This window comes from Hemitrygon akajei, chromosome 10, assembly GCF_048418815.1.
Source record: "Hemitrygon akajei chromosome 10, sHemAka1.3, whole genome shotgun sequence".
Lineage (NCBI taxonomy): Eukaryota > Metazoa > Chordata > Chondrichthyes > Myliobatiformes > Dasyatidae > Hemitrygon > Hemitrygon akajei.
In genome coordinates this window covers 90,294,749-90,307,172 of record NC_133133.1, presented here as the reverse complement: position 1 = coordinate 90,307,172, position 12,424 = coordinate 90,294,749, and the positions used below count along the sequence as shown (strand labels likewise).

General features: G+C 38.7%; 1 protein-coding gene across 3 annotated transcripts in view; it reads left to right on the top strand.

Annotated features, from left to right (window-relative positions):
• LOC140734529 (sodium- and chloride-dependent neutral and basic amino acid transporter B(0+)-like) overlaps positions 1–12,424 on the top strand; it is a 141,148-nt gene that overhangs the window by 21,901 nt on the left and 106,823 nt on the right. For all 3 annotated transcript variants that reach the window (XM_073058611.1, XM_073058612.1, XM_073058610.1), the window contains one exon: positions 1,468–1,599. In XM_073058611.1, coding sequence (XP_072914712.1) covers positions 1,494–1,599 — 106 coding nt within the window. In that variant the 5' untranslated portion in view covers positions 1,468–1,493. The remainder of the gene's footprint in view (positions 1–1,467; positions 1,600–12,424) is intronic.

The following is a 12,424-nucleotide window of genomic DNA, read 5'->3' as shown; positions in this document are numbered from 1 at the left end:
TGAGTTGGTTCATTTTGGTAGGTCAAATATGATGGCAGAATATAGCACTAATGGTAAGACTCCTCAATACCCAGAGTCTGGACTGACACCAACTTACTGCCCTCTACTGTGCCTATTGTCTTTTTTATTGTTTATTGTAATGCCCGCACTGTTTTGTGTACTTTATGCAGTCCTGGGTAGGTCTGTAGTCTAGTGTAGTTTGTTGTGTTGTTTTACGTAGTTCAGTATAGTTTTTGTATTGTTTCATGTAACACCATGGTCCTGAAAAACATTGTCTTGTTTTTACTGTGTACTGTACCAGCAGTTATGGTCGAAATGACAATAAAAAGTGACTTGGCTTGACTTGACTCCTGGCAGTGTGGAGGATCAGCGGGATCTTGGGGTCTGAGTCCACAGGACTCTCAAAGCTGCTGCGCAGGTTGACTCTGTGGTTAAAAAGGTATAATATGGTGCATTGAATTTCCATCAATTGTGAGATTGAGTTTAAGAGCCAAAAGGTAATGTTGCAGCTATATAGGACCCTGGTTAGACCCCACTTGTAGTACTGTGCTCAGTTCTAGTTGCCTCACTACAGGAAGGATGTGGAAACTATAGAAAGGGTGCAGAGGAGCTTTACAAGGATGTTGCCTGGATTGAGGAGCATGCCTTATGAGAATAGGTTGAGTAGTCGGGCTTTTCTCCTTGGAGCAAAGGAGGATGAGAGGTTACCTGATAGAGGTGTATGAGATGATGAGAGGCATTGATTGTGTGGATAGTCAGAGGCTTTTTCCCAGGGCTGAAATGGCTAGCACAAGAGGGCACCGTTTTAAGGTGCTTGGAGGTAGGTACAGAGGAGATGTCAGGGGTAAGTTTTTTATGCAGAGAGCGGTGAGTGCATGGAATGGGCTGCTGGTGGCTGTGGTGGAGGCAGAAACGATAGGGTGTTTTAAGAGACTCCTGGATGGCTACATGGAGCTTAGAAAAATAGAGGGCTATGGGTAAGCCTAGGCAGTTCTAAGGTAAGGACATGTTCAGCACAGCTTTGTGGGCCGAAGGGCCTGTATTGTGTGGTAGGTTTTCTATGTTTCTATGAAGACCCTGAGATGAAGGGTCCTTGAAAGTGAGTCTGTGGGTTATAGGAACACTTCAGTGATGCGGTAAATGACGTTGAGTGAAGTATCCTCTGAACCAAAGCTGAGACATGGACACATCCCATTTGTTAATCACAGGAACAATGACAGTAAATGAAAGAGGAGAGAGTTTATTTTTTGCTTTCAGGATAGATATAATAAAAATATTTCTAGTTTAATGGAAGACTATAAAGATGAATATTGGATCAAATATAGTGATAGATAAACAGATGAATGATAGACAAGAATATTTTATTGAAGATTTCAGATATAATTTGAATCCAATCCGAATGGACAAGTAATGAAATTACTTTAGCCTTTGATTTTACTACTGTGATGTTTTTACTTTATTTTCCAGGTGCCTTTCTTATTCCTTACACACTCATGATGGTACTTGTTGGGATGCCAATGTTCTTCTTGGAATCTTCGTTTGGGCAGTTTGCCAGCCTTGGACCTGTTGCGATATGGAAAGCTGTGCCAATTCTCCAAGGTTAACCTATTTTTTATCATTACAAACTTAGCAACAATTTAATAAGCATTAGTATTCAAACTGTGTTATCATTTAGTTACTTTATAGTTGGTAAGTGAGGCTTGAATCAGTATACTGGCTTGAATCAGTATACAACCTGATCGGTTGTTGACCTTTACATAGACAAGTGAAAATAGTACAAATACAGGAGCAATAAGAGAAACATTTCCTTTCTGTGTTCTGAATTTGGACTTGATACTCTCAAGCTGATATGCAATTGTTTAGATAGATACGTTGTCCCTATGTTTCAAAGATTTACTTTGTTCTTTAGAACAATTACTTTATTAATAAAAGATATGTAATCAGGAGTCAATATATGTGCCATTTTCAGTATAAGACATGATTTTTCATTTACATTACATCAGCATATTATCACAATTCAAAAGGTTTCACAAGACTTCCAGCTACTTTTCCCCTTACAGTGTCTGCAGTGGCTTCACTGAGCTTTACCATGTCCATCAGCATGAGATACTGAAGCTTGAAATGCTCTAGTCCACAACATTCATTTTCAGACAGCTATTTGCGGAAGTACAGAAAGTTTTGGGAAGACCAGTTATTTCAGTCAAGTTGATGGTCTTCTGCGAACTGTTGATATTTATCTCAGTTTGTGCTCCCTACTCAGTTTGTGGTAGAGCAAAGTTTTGAATTACACAACTATTTAGAATGAACCTAGCCAAACACCACTACATCCTTTCCCAGACCTTCTTGACAAACATCTGAAGATCATGTTGCAGTTGTGCAAAACATTGGCTACAATGCTCTTGGAGTATTGTGTACAGTTCGGGTTGTCACATTTCTGGAAGGATACAGTAGCAACAGAGAAAATGCTGAAGAAATTAATGAGGGTATTGCCTCGAATGGAGGACTGTAGTTATAAGGAGCAATCAAAATCAGCTTTATTACCACAGACTTACAATTAGTGGCCATATTATTAAGAAACTCCTGTACCTAATAAAGTGGCCATGAGTGTATATTTGTGGTCTTTTGCTGTTATAGCCCATGCACTTCAAGGTTCAAAATGTTGTGCATAAAAATGCTCTTCTGCAGACTACTGATAGACAATAGACAATAGGTGCAGAAGTAGACCATTCAGTCCTTCGAGCCTGCACCGCCATTTTGAGATCATGGCTGATCAATTACTATCAATACCTGGTTCCTGCCTTGTCCCCATATCCCTTGATTCCCCTATCCATAAGATACCTATCTAGTTCCTTCTTGAAAGCATCCAGAGAACTCGCCTCCACTACCTTCCGAGGCAGTGCATTCCAGACCCCCACAACTCTCTGGGAGAAGAAGTTTTTCCTTAACTCTGTCCTAAATGACCTACCCCTTATTCTCAAACCATGCCTTTGGTACTGGACTCACCCAGCATCTGGAACATATTTCCTGCCTCTATCTTGTCCAATCCCTTAATAATCTTATATGTTTCAATCAAATCCCCTCTCAATCTCCTTAATTCCAGCGTGTACAAGCCCAGTCTCTCTAACCTCTCTGCGTAAGACAGTCCAGACATCTCAGGAATTAACCTCGTGAATCTACGCTGCACTTCCTCTACAGCCAGGATGTCCTTCCTTAACCCTGGAGACCAAAACTGTACACAATACTCCAGGTGTGGTCTCACCAGGGCCCTGTACAAATGCAAGAGGATTTCCTTGCTCTTGTACTCAATTCCCTTTGTAATAAAGGCCAACATTCCATTAGCCTTCTTCACTGCCTGCTGCACTTGCTCATTCACCTTCAGTGACTGATGAACAAGGACTCCGAGATCTCTTTGTATTTCTCCCTTACCCAACTCTACACCGTTCAGATAATAATCTGCCTTCCTGTTCTTACTCCCAAACCTCACACTTATTCACATTAAACGCCATCTGCCAAGTATCTGCCCACTCACCCAGCCTATCCAAGTCACCCTGAATTCTCCTAACATCCTCATCACATGTCACACTGCCACCCAGCTTAGTATCATCAGCAAATTTGCTGATGTTATTTTCTATGCCTTCATCCAAATCGTTAATGTAAATGGAAAACAGCTGTGGTCCCAATACCGAGCCCTGTGGCACCCCACTAGTCACCACCTGCCATTCCGAGAAATACCCATTCACCGCTACCCTTTGCTTTCTATCTGCCAACCAGTTTTCTATCCATGTCAATGCCTTCCCCCTGATGCCCTGAGCTTTGATTTTACCCACCAATCTTCTATGTGGACCTTATCAAATGCCTTCTGAAAATCGAGGTACACTACATCCACTGGATCTCCCCCGTCTAACTTCCTGGTTACATCCTCGAAAAACTCCAACAGATTAGTCAAGCATGATTTACCCTTGGTAAATCCATGCTGGCTTGGCCCAATCCTATCACTGCTATCTAGATATGCCACTATTTCATCCTTAATAATGGACTCTAGCATCTTTCCCACCACCGATGTCAGGCTGACAGGTTGATAGTTCTCTGTTTTCTCCCTCCCTCCTTTCTTAAAAAGTGGGATAACATTAGCCATTCTCCAATCCTCAGGAACTGATCCTGAATCTAAGGAACATTGGAAAATGATTACCAATGCATCCGCAATTTCCAGGGCCACCTCCTTTAGTGCCCTAGGGTGCAGACCATCTGGACCTGGGGATTTGGCAGCCTTCAGTCCCATCAGTCTTCTCATCACCGTTTCCTTCCGAATGTCAATCTGTTTCATTTCCTCTGTTACCCTATGTCCTTGGCCCATCCATACATCTGGGAGATTGCTTGTGTCTTCCTTAGTGAAAACAGATCTAAAGTACTCATTAAATTCTTCTGCCATTTCTCTGTTTCCCATAACAATTTCACCCAATTCATTCTTCAAGGGCCCAACATTGTTCTTAACTATCTTCTTTCTCTTCACATACCTAAAATAGCTAAAAAAGCTTTTGCTATCTTCCTTTATATTCCTGGCTAGCTTGCATTTGTACCTCATTTTTTTCTCCCCGTATTGCCTTTTTAGTTAAGTTCTGTTGTTCCTTAAAAACTTCCCAATTATCTGTCCTCCCACTCACCTTAGCTCTGTCATATTTCCTTTTTTTTAATGCTATGCAATCTCTGACTTCCTTTGTCAACCACTGTGGCCCCTTTCCCCCCTTTGAATCCTTCCTTCTCTGGGATGTAATACTTACTGAGTTGCTGTTGACCTCCTGTCCATTTCAACCAGTCTGGCCATTCTCCTCTGGTCTTTCTCATTAACAAGGAGTGTTCACCCACAGAACTGCTGCTCACTGGTTGTTTTTTTTGGCCATTCTCCGTAAACATTGCAGGCTGTTGTACACAAAAATCCTAGATCAGCAGTTTCTCAGATGCTCAAACCACCCCAACTTGCACCAACAATCATTCCATAATCAAAGTCTTTTAGTTTCCATTTCTTCCCCATTCTGATATTTGGTTTGAAGAACAACTGAAACTCTTGACCATGTCTGCATGCTTTTATGCATTGAGTTGCTGCCACATGACTGGCTGATTAGATATTTGCATTAATAAGCAGGTGTACAAGTGTACCAAATAAAGTGGCCACTGAGTATAATTCAGGATGCAGAAAACAGCTGAATTGGAGATTGTATCCTCAAGATTTGTGAGCCTGAATATTTCTGATATTTTCATGTGTAGCTAGATGATCAAATTTTGTTAACATGCCTGGGACACGTTCTTTTAAATGTAACTATGTTGATTGTGCACAGAAAGAATAGCAGAGCATTTAAACATGACTTAATGACATAGAAAATGTGTGGATTGTAACTCGTGTCTGTCCATCTTCATTGTTGAACTCATTAACATAGTTGGTGCAAGAGTGTCATGCAGATCACGTATCTTACTCTTATTTTTTTGGACTTGCAGGAGGTACGTGAGAAAATTTGTGATGATCTTTTTGACAAATTCAGTTTCATTTCTGAGAACAGCAATTAAACTGAATATTGCTGATGATATTTGACATTTGGAATTACATTTTCTATGCAGCTATCTTTGAATTTCTTCCCGTCAGTTGCACGTCTTTGCTGCTAGCACAGATTTCAGACCAATCTTCTTCCAATGCTAATCGAGAATCTTACTATCATTTACTTACTAGAAAACAGGGTGACTGTTGATTATGGAAACTAGTCACTTAACTCAACAAAATTAAAATTCTTCCAGAGTCTTGCAGCATCTGTCTGCATTGTGGTCACCTCCCCACATTCAGCAACAATCTTCATGGAATGTTGTACTCCAAAGACACAGAGAGCAGTGAGAGCAATTGTTCATGTTACTGTTGTTAACAAAGTATTAATCAACCTGCGTAATCTAAATATGGTAAACCCTCTTGAGGTCATAGAGTCATACAGTACTGTAACAGGCCCTTTGGCCCAACTAGTCCACATCAGCCAAGAATCCCATCTACGCTAGTCTTATTTACATACATTTGGTGAATATCCCTCCAAATATTTCACATCCATGCACCTTTCAGTTGTTGTTAATGTACCTGCCTCAACCACTTCTTCTGGCAACTCTTTCATTCCATATATTGGTGAGTCTCCAGGTGAAAATGTTGCCTCTTGGGTTCCTATTTAATTTGTCCCCTATCGTCTTAAATCTATGACCTCCAGTTCTACATTCCCCAACCCTGGTAGAATGCCTGTATGAATTTGCCCTATCTGTGCCTCTCATACGTCATACACCTCTATACGATCACCCCTCATTTACACATGCTCCAAAGACAAAAGTTCCAACCTACTCAACCTCACTACATAACTCAGTTCCTCGAGTACTGGCAACATCCTCGTGAATCTCAACTGTACTCTTCCAGTTAAATGGCAGGGTGATTGAAACAAACTGTAAATTTGAAAACCTAAGGGAGGTGCGACAAAATAAAAATAGTCCGGTCTTGGTGATTCACCATTGCACAATCTACAAACTTCGACTCATGAACTTTATCCCCCAGTCTAAGGTCCTGCACCTGTTTGTCCAACTAAACTTCAGATGTTTGCATGTGTTCAATTGTGTATGTTCTCTCCCTCTGTAATCCAGCTTGCTTCTGATTATACATTACTTTTTAACCAGATATTAGACTAAAAGTTCATTATCTTTTGTGTTTTGCTGGTAATTTTGTGCTAGGGTTGGTGAAATTTTGGTGTGGCGAATTAAGTTTCAATGTCCTGTATAAACCCTTCTCATTGTTCTGATAAACTGATAATTCTGTTTTCTTCATATGGCGCATCTCATGTATCTATTTAGTCTGGATTTGTATCTTTGCATGCACCAAGCTTTTGTTTTAGTTTATCTATAAATTCTGCAATGCTTTTGTTAGGTTGATCATATCCTCTATGGACCTTATATTTCCTTAGCATTTCTCTTAACTGTCTTGCTCAGTTATCTATTTTAAACTCCATTAGGTGGGCTATTTCTGCTCTATAAGGTTTCAATTTTGCCTCTTAATCTCTTCTGCCATTTTGGTGTTCTCATTTCATTACTCAGTTTTGGGTTATTATTAGTGAGTGCCTCTATTCTAGAGCCATTGCACTCCACTGCTATAAATGCTGCATAGTAGTACATTTTCAGTTGTTTCAAGTTTTCCTAAATATTGTGGTAATATAATATTATTGAGATTATTAACATTCTTTTTCCAAATTCTGATGTTTTGCTTTTACACGTAGGCTCTTTTCATTGTGTTATCGCTCATGTATTCTGACAGTGGGATTTTAAATGTTAGAATAATTTTGTCTGTAATTTCTGCTTCATTGTCAACATTCTCTGGAGGGTCTACGTCTGTGTTGTTTTGTTTACCGTCAGGCTGTGGAGCGGTTGTTGAAGTAATTCTATTTTCATCAGCGCTTTGAGGCTTCTCATCTTCATTATTTTCTTGCAGAGCATTGTTATGGTCTTTAGGTTGGTTTATTTCTAGCTCTTGTGCAACTTCATGTTTTATTTGGTTTATCATGCCTATAGGGATTATGTTAGTTTTTATTATCACTCTACTTTGACATGGTATTGATTGTGTAAGTACTTCCATGAAGGGATATTGTGCTAGAAACTGCTCATAAAGTTTGTCCCTGTATGCTGTCATGGCTGTCTCAAGTTCCATTACTCAATAATATACACGCATTATAAATAGGTTGACTTCTAATGACCATCCTATGCTTGGCTTGATTAGTCTCAGTTGTAAGTGGACTGCTTCCCCGAAAAGCATCTGTAGGCCAAGGAGTTCAAGCTGGAGCTGGATGTTCTTAGGTTGATGACTTTATAGATGAGACTTCTAAAAATGTAGTCATCCCTGGAGTACAGGCTTCGGACAGTAGATGGGTAACCTCCAGGAGAGGTAAGGGATTAAGAAGTCAGTGCAGGGCTCCTCTCTGCAACAAGTTACAGCAAGTATAGCTTTTTGGATATTGCTGGTGGGGGGAAGGGGGTTGACCCATCAGGACACAGCAGCAACATCCAGGCTAGTGGCACTGTGGCTCAACAAGAAGCATTAATTCAGGCAATGTGGTAGTGATAGGGGAATCGATAGTTAGGGGGACAGGAAAGAGATCCTCTGGCTGCAAAAGGTACACCAGGATGGTGTGTTACCTCCTAGGTGCTTGGGTCAAGGAAGTATCGGAGTGGCTGCAGGATATTCTCAAGGGGGAGGGTGAACAACCAAGGGTTGTGGTGCATATTGGCACCAATGACATAGGCAGAAAAGGGAAAACATCCTACTTAGTGAGCATATAGAGTTAGGAAAGAGGATGAAGAGAAAGACCTCCAAGGCAGTAATCTCCAGATTACTCCCTGTGCCACAGGCTAGTACAGGTGTGAATGGGGTGATCACATGGATGACTGAGTGGCTGAGGAGATGGTGCAGGGGCAGGGTTTTACATTCTTAGATCATCGGAACCTTTTCTGGGGTAGGGCTGACCAGTACAAGAGAGACAAGTTGCACCTCAACTGGAGAAAAACCAGTATCTTGGCCAGGAGGTTTGCTAATACTATTTGGGAAGGATTAAGTTAGTTTTGCAAGGGGAAACCAGAGCACCAGTTCAGTGAGTGAAGGATCAGACAGAAAGGTAGATGTCAGGGAAAGTATTGAAAGGCAAAACCAAAATAACAGGTTTGATAGGTCGGACTGTTTGAAGTGGGGTGAATTTTATTGCTAGGTGTATTATGATGAACTTAAGAGTATGGATCAGTATATGCAACTATGATGTTGTGGTCATTACAGAAACTTAACATTAGAGAAAGGCAAGGTGATTAATGTACCAGGGTTTTTGAAGTTTTAGAGAAGTGCTAATCAGGAACAATATCAGAGGAGACATAATGGAGGATTCAGATATTGAGTCCGTTTGAGTAGAACTCAGCAATAGGAATCACACTGATAGGACTGTACTACAGACCCTTCCAATAGCCACCAGGATATTGAGGAACAGATATGTAAACTGATTTTAAAAATGTGTAAAATTAGATTTGTGGTCATGAAGGATTTCAACTTCCCTAATATAAACTGGGACCTTCCTAGTGTAAGAGGTTTAGATGGGATAGAATTTGTTAAATGTATCCAGGAGGGTTTATTAAATCAATATATGGATGGTCCAATAAGAGACGGGGCTGTACTGGGCTTGGTGTTGGGTAATGATTCCGGCCAGGAAACTGAACTGTAGACTGGTGAGTCACACATCAGTTGTAGGGAAATTACAGCAGAAAATTCTTAGGGATAGAATCTATAAGCCTAATGAGGGAGAAACAGCATGGTTTTGTGCATGGCAGGTCATGTCTTACCAGCTTTGAGTTGTTTGAGATGGTGATAAGAGATTGACTAAGGTAGGGCAGTGGATGTTGTTTACATGGATTTTAGTAAGGTGCTTGAAAAAGTCCCTCATGGGATGCTGATCTAGAAGAATAGGATGCATTGAGTCCATGGCAAATTGGATGTTTGGATTCAGAATTGGCTTGTGCATTGAAGACAGATGGGACATTCAAGCTGGAGGTCTGTATTTAGTAGTGTTCTATAAGGATCTGTGCTGAGACCTCTGCTCTTTATAATGTATATAAATGACCAAGATGAAAAGTTAGTAAGTGTGCAGATGACGCCAAGATTGGTGGAGGTGTGGGCAGTCTAAAAGACTGGCAAAGAATACAGCACGTATTAACTAGTTGAAGAATTTTCTCCCATTTCTCTGTAAATAAAGATATTTGAAGTTCTCTTTCCCACTCATTCTTAATTTTATCAGATGTACCTAGATGTATTTTCATAATCAGATCATAAATAATTGCTATTAAACTCTTCTGATAGGGGTTTAAACCTAATTTTTTTTCTGTAACTTCAATTTGATGCGATATCATAAAGGTAGGTAAAGTAGCATTCAGAAAGTTTCTAACTTGTAAATATCTGAAAAAGTGTGATCTAGGTAAATTATATTTATTAGACAGCTGTTCAAAAGACATAAAACAATCATTCATAAATAAATCATGAAAACATGTTATTCCCTTTGTTTTCAATGAAAGAAAAGCTTGATTAATTCTAGAAGGTTGAAAGAAAAAATTAGATATAATAGAACTTGACAGGCTAAATTTATTCAATCCAAAAAGTTTATGAAATTGAAACCATATTCATATTGTATGTTTGATTATTGGGTTTATCATTTGTTTATTCAATTTAGTAAGTGCAAAAGGAAGTGCAGCTCCTGAAACAGAAGCCAGTGAAAACCCCTGTACAGAGTCCCACCCGAGGTTCATCCATTGTGGACATTGAGTTTTATCCAACTCTTGTGTCCAAAATGTTAAATATCAAATATTAATTGCACAATAATAAAATCTAAGATTTGGCAAAGCCAAACCACCTTCCTTTTTTAATTTCTATAAATGTTTTTTACTTAACCTGGGATTTCTATTCTGTTATATATATGAAGAAAGTTTAGAATCAATAATATATCAAAAAAAGATTTAGGGATAAAAATTGATGCTGCCTGAAATAGTTACAAAATTTAGGTAAAATAATCATCTTAATAGCATTAATTCTACCAATCAAAGATAAGGACAATGGGGACTATTTTGTAAACAGTTGTTTAACATGATCAATTAAAGGTAAAAGATTAACTTTAAATAGATCCTTATGCTTCTTAGTAATTTTAACACCCAAATAACTAAAATAATCAGTAACCAATCTAAATGGTAATTTTCTATAAATTGGAATTTGCATATTTAATGGGAAAAGCACACTCTTATCAAGATTCAATTTATAACCAGAAAAACTACTAAACTGAGCAAGTAGTGTTATTACTGCAGGAATGGATTTCTCTGGGTTAGAAATATATAATAACGGGTCATCTGCGTATAGTGATATTTTATGCATCCAATTCCAATGAATAATGCCAAATATATTGGGTGAATCACGAGTAGCAATTGCCAAGGGCTGGAGGGCAATGTGAAATAGTAAAGGGCATAAAGGACAGCCCTGTCTAGTACCTCGAAAAAGCCTAAAAAATCTGATTATTGTTAAATACAGCAAAGGTGTATGATATATCAATTGAATCCAAGATATAAATTTTGAGCTAAAACTAAGTTTCTCAAGCATATTAAATAAATATTCCCATTTAAGTCTGTCAAACGCCTCTGTAGTGTTCTCACTCAGGTGTAAGAGAACACTGAACTAAACACCGAGGTAAACCGTAGTCAATGAAAACAGGATCGCAGTAAGATTAACAGTTTACTCTTCACTCTTCCACATTAACATATGGTGAAAACTGTTGATAAAACAATACAAAATTTGTACAGTATTTGTTTCCTTCTTGATATCACATTTACATCGTGAATACTTGCAAAAGTAAACTACAACAACTACATTACATTAAAATGCAGCATACAGTCGGAATCTACCTACGCCATTGACTGCTTTAAATACTCTTCAACACAAACTATCCGCAACTCTTTAACTAATGAAAACATAAACCTTATCAACCGTCATTACTTTTAACAGAATCAGCGTTAACATTTTAATTCAACACATCGATTATCTCATGAACTTACGGCGTTGCTTCACTATGTTTCTAATGCATAGAAAGACAACTTTTCTTGCGCTGATCTTGCACATGTGAGCCCCCTCCTTCCCGTTTCTCCAAACCGGTATTTTCCCACAAGACGTGGCAAAACCAGATGTGACATCATCGCATGCCGCGATACATCACAGACAATGAATTTACTTTAAGCAATCCTAAATTTAACTAAACAATGCTAACAAATGAATTACTAAAGCGAAAATATTATAAACTAAACAAATGCCATAAAGGCAACACAGCCTCCTCAGCATCAAGCAAAATAATACATTCTGGAGTATTAGATGAAGTAGCATACACAATGTTCATTAACCTCCTAAAATTAAAATGTGAATAACGATTTTTGATAAAACCTCTCTGATCCTCGGAGATAATTTGAGGCAGTACCTTCTCTAATCTAATTGCTAGCTTTTTGGAAAAGATTTTGGAATCCACATTCAACAACGATTTTGGTCTGTATGATACACATTCAGTGGGATCTTTATCTTTTTTAGGAATTACAGAAATAGATGCTTCATAAAAGGATTATGGTAATTTACCTACAAATAAAGCCTCTTTAAAAATTCTACTTAACCAAGGAGAAAGTAAATCAGAAAAAGATCTTAAAAATTCAGCTGTATACCCATCCGGGCCAGATGCTTTACCAGGGTTCATAAAAAAAAAATTGCTTTATTTCCTCTTCTGTAATGGGTGCATCTACTGCTAAATGTTCATCAGCTGGTAATTTCAGAATCTTCAGTTTCCTTAAAAATTCATGCATCATGGTAGGATTA